Here is a 7,963-nt window from a genome sequence, read left to right on the forward strand (position 1 = left end):
ATTGGTCACCACAGCATGCTATAGAAAAAAAAATGATATGTATCTTACCTGACTTCGTCGACAATAATTGTGGTGTCCTTGCTCGAACAATTCTTTCCACTCTGTCGGCCGAGAGCTCCATTAAGTAGATTCATCATCAACTCAGGATAGAGTTTTTGTTTGCTTGTTTCGAGGTCTATGTCTATTGGGCTCTCTGTAATTAAACGAAAATCCCGATAAAGACCTTTTGACCAATTGTACACGTAATTTCATTTTACTCAATGAACACCACATAACCCGAAAGTCGCATCAAGTTATGACGCTAAGGCTATATACTAAGAGGTTACGAGTTATATATAGCATTAACAGCATCTCTTCTCCTTAAGTAAAAATAAAAATTAATGACTGAGACCAGCTCAACTGCTCACTGTGACTGATGAGTAACTTAGCCAAATTGGACCAAAACGCTTTATGGTCGATTCGAACAATTTTGCTTACCTGGATACTCGGTGGTTCTCTCCAGACGAACAGGACCGATCCGGAACGCGTTCGTTCCAGCCGGAAACTGTTTGTCCAGCCAGCTGAGCTTCTGTCCGCTGTACCCCCGCTCTGGGTGGAGAGACGGGATCAGTTCAGACGACAGCCACTCCCAGGCACCGTCTGCTGTGGCGACCTGAGAAGACAGTGTAAAATTACGACATGTAAACTGTTTGCAATGATCATGGTCAAAGAGATCATCAGCAGCAGCTACTCACAGTCGTGTTACGAATAAAGGTGATTTAACGGTTATGCCAACCAACCGAACAACCAACCAACCGACCAACCAACCAACCAACCAGCCAGCCAGCAGCCAGACAGCCAGACAGCCAACCTAACAACCAACCAAATCAACCAACCAAACAAACAAAAGAGTGTAAAATGAACGACATTTGGCGCTCAATTTTCTAAACATTTCAACCACTCGGTTATCGCCGGATTGCTGTTTGGTCGGCCGGCTTGAGAACGGCAGTTTTTCTAACCGTACCTCCTCATACTCGGATAGCAGACTGTTCTCCAGAGAGGTCCTGATGTGGTAGGCGTGTCTGTCGAAGCCCAGAATACCGATGTAGAAGGCATTTCCAGTGAAGATGAGCAGAAACACCAGGAGCACCAGGATGTTTCTACCTGTTGTCATCCTTTCGGTCCAGTTCGGGTCATGGCCGGTTTTCTTCGGGGCCGGTGGTAAAACCCTCCGAGCAGGAACTGAATCAGAAATACAGAACACCAATGAAGTTAGCTTTATGAAACACTGTAAACAAATAGAATTTCAATTTTACAGCTTTGGCCAAGAGAATATTCTAAGTAACGTTGTTTTATTTGATTTGTAATACAATCTGCAACATAACAATGTTTTCGTTTTTTAAAAGTAAAGGCAAAAAATGTGATAATGGATGCTGTCTTTGTGAAACAAAGAAAGATGATATGCCTGTGTGGCCGAAGCAGTGTGGAGACTCACCATCATAATCCCTGCTGTTTTTCTGAAGAACACCGATTGGACAGCGCCCACTGTCCAATAAGTTGGTCCCAAAAACTCCCCAAACACAACCCTTCACAGACCACACAATAGGTCCGATGACGACTGTCTTTATGTAAGCAGTCAGAAAAATCTGCAAAGTGTGTACAGTATATTGTTTTAAGTCACAGACGTTTTCTTAGATTGCCTGAACAAGAGCTTTCCAACGTCCGTCTTTCACACATTATTCGACGTATTTCTAGCAGTACAGGTAAATTCGTTTTTGTGTTACAATTGTACCTTTGACGCTGTAAAATCTCAAAGGCATTCACAAAAATTTGCAACGTGCGCACAGTCACAAGAGTACATGTAGCTTGCCTTTAAAGCAATTACTCAACCAGCTGGATATGATTTTTCTTGCGTAATTGTTATTTGCCGTATCTTACTACCTGTATATCCAACATTTATCTGTGTACTTTTTGTACTATTTCTTTCTTTGCTTGCCTGATTGCCAAAGCTCATAGTCATAAAATGTTAAACGTTTTCCAATGCCTCTGGAATTATTAGTAGTAGTAACATTATATATCATGATTTTTACATATTGAACCAATGATCTATACCATCTCAATACACAAAGATTCATGACAAATACCAACCTGAACAGGCTCCAGCAAAAATGTGGAGAACAAGAATGTCAGGACGAAGTCCTTGAGCCATGCCTGGCTTCTCCCAGCTCCAAACTGCAGACTGTACACGATGACGAAGAAGCTGCTGCAGACAGATGCCAGGATGGCGAGGATCCACGCCACCGTCTTGTACGGAAACCGGCGGGTCGTTTGAGATGTTGGCATTTTCATCACTCCTGAGGGAATCTGATCCTCCAACGCAGGCTGCTTGCGAAACATCGGCACGAGGATGACGTAAACTGGCAGGAACACCGTGAAGGATGTTGCTGCAGTACCAATCAGTTCCGATAGACGGAGAGTGATGACTCCAGCGTCGAACATCGTAACATCTTGTGCACCCAGTTTGACCCCGTACCACATGGCGCTGCCCACCATCCACAGGGTGGTCTGTGCCAGGCAGCAAACCAGGCGCTGCGCCCGGCTGAAGTGTCTCACACCGGAGTTACACACGGCTGACAGCAGCAGATGGTCGTCGTACAGAAGGTACGAAAACGTCGGTAGGGTGTACTCAGACATCCTATGGTAAATATAATATAAACACTTAAACATGTGTCTTTATGGTAACTCATGTCTCAAGACAGGAATATTGCTTGTATTTCATATTGGATGCTATATGATGTGTGTATACGGGACTTACCCCATTTCTCCATCAGCTGCCTTCAATGTCCTTATTGTCCTACCGTCTTCCTTGGTAGAGGACAGCCAAGTATAGCATGGGAAAAAGCATCTGTGCAAAGAAAGACAATAGAGGAAAGACAACTCATTATCTTATAAGAAATTGATTTTGCTTAAGATCTCAAATTAACAGGGTGAACTCAGTTTGGATGTACACCCTACTTCCAGCCATGATATACAAAAATTCGGAAACAAATCAGCAATTAGATATATCTTGGCAGCGTTTCCTGATATGAAAACGTATTCATCCTGATATTTCCTGAGAAAACAGTTCAGTGAAAAGTGCAAGATTCCTGAAGCCTCTAGATCTTGTAGAGTACACTTGTAAGACCACAGCCTTAAACCAGGGAAAGAAATGAAGAGCCAAAAATTGATCCTGTACCCACCCTTGTGATGTCTGTAGGTCCCAGACCTTGACGTTGTCTATGAAGAGTGACTCCATGTCGCCCTTCCCGGAGCTGTCGTGCCAGACCTGTACAGACTGGAGCTTGCCGATGGAGGCCGGTGTCGTCATGATGTGGTACGTGTCACCTCCTCTGGCTAGGATCTAAAGACAGATACAAACATGGGGAATTGTAATTTCTGTTATAATCTATAGTTGTGTTTCTTCTCTCCATGGCATTGTCTGCATTACTTTATGATACCGTGCTCTAACTGGAAATCAAAATAAGCATTTGCCTCGTAAAGGTATCTGTTAGTTGAATTCACCAGATGAATTATCACTATATTTTATTTTACGGGTTCACAGACGCAGAAATAAAAACGCTACACAACTCACCAAGCCTGCAGGGTTGAGAGTGACCATGGCTGTCCTGCCCTCTGACCCTGTGATCATCAGCCCGACCACAGACGCCGTGCCGGCATCAGACTGGGTTCCCGTACGGACAGACACGACGTAGACGTAGTCCGCACCGGGAACATCTGATGGGATTGTAGAGACTTTGGGAACAATCGCCATGCTGAGGTGTGCTTTGGCGAGCTTTGCTGCTTGTCCAACAGCAACGCTGTTTCCCACTGCGGTGCTGAGAGCGATGTGGCTCTGAAAAGGTTTGACCAAGTAAAGATTTATTTTACAAACAATAGACATGTCGATGAAGGTTAGACATCCACGTAATAAGATACGCCAAAAAGCAGTTACTCTAGCAACATAGATGAATAGATAGCTGGTACAAACATGGGGATTGTGCTTCCATTGCACTGAATAATGATGTCATCGGTATCGGTTGGAGGGGCTTGAAATAAGAGAGTTCAACGTACGAGATACCGTGAACAATAATGTTAAGCCTAGAATATCATACAGAATTTGACCTTGACGTACCCTGATGTTTGACTGCAATATCAATAGTTGGGACATCAAAAATACCATCCACAGTGCTATGATAATGCCAAATACGGTCGAATTTGTGGACAACTTGTCTGTGTTGCTGCCAAACTTGTCGAATTCCACGAAATTAGGAAGTGCCAGAAAAGACGCTGCCATAATCACCCTGGAGCTTTTCCCATCGCTACTTGGTGTCATGTCACATGTACACCGAGTGGTCTCCTCGTTCGTATCAATCCCAACCTGCAGATGATACAAAAAAAGTTATTTCATTAGTTATGTTGAAAACAGCCGTTCTAAAAACACGGAAATACAAAATCCAGCGTAGTGTATGATGAGGATTAGGATGATAAAAGCAAAATGGAACAGAAAAGTATTAGTTTTCTGTCAAAACAACTAGGTCTTGTCAAGAATACATTTATCTACAGAATATTTTATTAATTATTACAAAAATACCTCACATCCAACTGACTACATCAGCATTTATTGGGGCAACAAGTTTAACTAAGTAGTAAGATACTATCATATCGGTAAGTCAGAAAAACCTGGCAGCGGCGGTTGTCCCACGTCTGGTTCTCGTTTTCCCGCATCAGACAGGAGACTGCAGCAGTCTGCAGTGTGAATCCTGCAGGGATGACGTCACGAGCTGCGGAGGGAGGGGTTTGTGTGTCCGTTGACGTCAGCAGTCGCCTCACACCACCATGGGGTAGGTGTCCGCCTGATCCACAAACATCACGGGGAAACATTAGTGTACATTTCCAAGGGAGTAATACCTTTACTGTCTCATAAAAATAACTTTTAGACTAGAATAGACACATGATGTATTATTTTACATCTGCGTGTCCCTTTCGTGTTACCTGCAATTAATTCACTAATTTCTTGATTTTGAATAATCAAAACTTCTCATACTAGCCCTGCAACTTATCATTGCGTTGCTCAGATTTAACTCATATCTGAAACAATAGGTATACGTAAGTACCATAGGGCCGCTTTAAGAAATGCGATAGTAGTGATCAGGTTCTGTGTACCTTTTCTCTTCACTCCAACCATGAGCCATCCGTGCTCCATGCTGATCTCCGGAATAAGTGATGTACTGAAATTGGAGTAAACAAGACCAAAAGGCATGTCGAAACCGTCATAGTCAGTGACTTCGGGAGGTTTGACGGTCGTCGTGTAGTCGTATTCTTCTTCAGTTGGGAAGTCGTGAAACCGGAAGTACACCTGTAGCTCGGTGTCGACGTCATCGACTGAGAATCTGAGCATGGGCACCTGGCCTCCATCGGCAATGTACATGGCGTGATACTTCATGTTGGTGTCACGACTGGGAACCTTGGTCAGAGGGAAGGATCTACCTGCATCATCAAGGTTCTGCCTGTATGATGTCGGCAGGGTGTCATGATACTGTTCTTCTGTGTCACTTGTGGTGCCAAACTGGACTCTGTGTTTGACGAAGACGGTGATGTTAGGCTGTAGGTTCGATGCATCAAATTGATTACTCTGTTTGGTGATTTTTACCATGACAACTGATGAGGTCACCTCAGTCTTCTCTATATTCCAAACAAATGGATCCTCGACAAATGCAACAACCTGTGAAAGCAACGGCGTTCAAGGTCATTATATATATATATTGTTGCCTACAGCAGCGCACTTAACACATCGACCTGTTACCAGCTACAAAACCATGTTCATAATGTCTATTGTGACGTATCAGTGAGGCTAAATGCGGATAGTTATTTTTACTTCTTTACCTTCAATGTGGAATCCTCCGGAAGATTGTCCTCCTTCGTGAACACGATGGAGCCGACATCCTGACTGATAGGAACGGTACCGACATCTGGGATACTCTTCTTCACGGCCGTGAGCACACCGTCAGACCGGATGTGCGTCATATTTCCTTCCGGTGGTGCCTCTTCCAACAGTTTGTCTGCTGCAGTATCCAACAGTGCCAGCATGTCTCTCGTTTCACTTATCACCTGTATTGTGGGATAAATTTACACAAATTTTTTTCACAGATTAATATGCCTCCTGAAATCTTTCTGTGGGTTTATATTGTGCTGGACTAAAAGTTACTAGTATTTAGCAAGCAATTGGATAAAATCATGATGTTTCAGACAGCATGCTATGTCCTTCGCCAGAGACTGGACGAACATCAGGATTTGTCAGCTTGTGAACCAAAACTCTTAATTAGTATAACCTTATTACCTGAATGCCTAACCTTGACATTGTGCTGGAACCTTGCCACTATCATCTGGACAGTATTTCCACCTTACAGTGAATATATGGTTCATGACAATTCGAGAGTGTCACTACGTACCCGAGATTTCAGACGTTCTTTTTCATTCTTCTCCTGTATCAGCTGTTCCATCGGTGATTTGTCTGTAGACTTGACGTCTATCAGGTTCTTTAACTCATTTGTGACGCCAGAAGAAAGGTCAACGGTTGTCTCCATAGCAACGGTCTTCCTGCTACTGCTCTGAGCTCGCAACACCGACGATGTTGAGTCAGTCACTTCTGTATGTTTGGCACGGAACAAGCATTCAGTTACACACAAGCATAAACGTAGTGAATGATGGCAACACAATGGATTACTGATCTCACATGCAGACAGAGAAGTACAGTCAAACCTGTCTATAGCGGCCACTGAAGGGACTGGAGAAATATGGCCACTATAGACAGGTGGCCACTATAGAGAAAATGTTGATCAATTGACCATGAGCAAGCTACACATGATTTCAATTCCCACTAATCTTTCTCACCAAGTAACATTGTCTCGATCGGTAAATTCACCGACAAAGACTTGCACTTTAATGCTCAAGGCTTGCAGACCTTCTGCTACCGCCAAAATAACACTGTCAGGAACTCCAAATCCTCGCAAACTAAAATTTCAAACTCGGTACAGGGTGACATAAGGCTGCAGTATGGTTACAATAGGCAGTGTTTCTGTATCAACGGGACCGGAAATCGTGTGACCGTGGCCGCTTGGACAGGTGGCCGCTAAGCCTATTTCTTAATCATTACGAATCCAAGGGACCGACAAAAAGTGGCCACTATGGCCAGGTGTCTGCTATACAAAGTTGGCCGCTAATACGGGTTTGACTGTAGTGGATAGTTGTTACATAATCTAATATTGATAATGATTACTTGGATCGTCAAGATTGCGAACTGATTTGCTGCTTTCATTATCTTGTTTTCCTTTCAGTTCATGTGCATTGTATGCCCCTCGTCGAGTGTCATGAAATATGCTAGCAGTATCTTTAGATGTAGCTGCAGAAATTTAATATCTCCATTGGAAAAAAACTGTCAACATCTGGCATCTACTTCAGAGACAACGTTGTGAAAGAAAAAAAGAAGAACCTTTGAGAAGCTCCTTGCGATCATCTAGAGAACCGCTGAAGTGGTTCACTTTCTCTCTAAGAGCCTTGATCAGAACAGGGATCTCCTCCTGCAGTTTAAGGAATTGTTAAACAAAATGGTTTACCATATAACGCCAGTATCAATTAATGTCAAACTTTGCGCATATACATGATATGTAGAGACATCTAATAAAGCTAAAACAATTGCTAACAAATATTATGTGAATTCAAGGTATGTGCTATCACTTCTGTCAGAAAGTGCGCCTGAGTTGACGATTCTTGAGTAGTGGTAAAAACAGGAGGCGGAGATGTCGGCTCGGCTGTACTGGGCGGCAGGGTAGGGAGTGTGGTCATGGGCGACATGCTGGAAACTTCGTCATCCGAATAATCAGAAGATTCTCCATCAACATCTGTGGAGAAAGAGGAAATTATTTGGCTGAAAAAATGTGTTACAAAA

At 43.3% G+C, this 7,963-nt stretch overlaps 1 protein-coding gene across 1 annotated transcript in view; it reads right to left on the bottom strand.

The window, feature by feature from the left end:
- Positions 1–6,602, bottom strand: part of LOC118411109 — a 29,348-nt gene extending 22,746 nt beyond the window's left edge. The window contains exons 1-12 of the mRNA XM_035813144.1: positions 6,468–6,602; positions 5,902–6,126; positions 5,182–5,740; positions 4,699–4,871; positions 4,151–4,396; positions 3,611–3,871; positions 3,219–3,379; positions 2,128–2,674; positions 1,475–1,625; positions 1,004–1,221; positions 478–652; positions 49–193 (exon numbers count right to left, since the gene is read on the bottom strand). Coding sequence (XP_035669037.1) covers positions 49–193; positions 478–652; positions 1,004–1,221; positions 1,475–1,625; positions 2,128–2,674; positions 3,219–3,379; positions 3,611–3,871; positions 4,151–4,396; positions 4,699–4,871; positions 5,182–5,740; positions 5,902–6,126; positions 6,468–6,602 — 2,996 coding nt within the window. The remainder of the gene's footprint in view (positions 1–48; positions 194–477; positions 653–1,003; positions 1,222–1,474; positions 1,626–2,127; positions 2,675–3,218; positions 3,380–3,610; positions 3,872–4,150; positions 4,397–4,698; positions 4,872–5,181; positions 5,741–5,901; positions 6,127–6,467) is intronic.
- Positions 6,603–7,963: the final 1,361 nt, after the last annotated feature.

The sequence above is a fragment of the Branchiostoma floridae genome, chromosome 3 (assembly GCF_000003815.2).
Source record: "Branchiostoma floridae strain S238N-H82 chromosome 3, Bfl_VNyyK, whole genome shotgun sequence".
NCBI lineage: Eukaryota > Metazoa > Chordata > Leptocardii > Amphioxiformes > Branchiostomatidae > Branchiostoma > Branchiostoma floridae.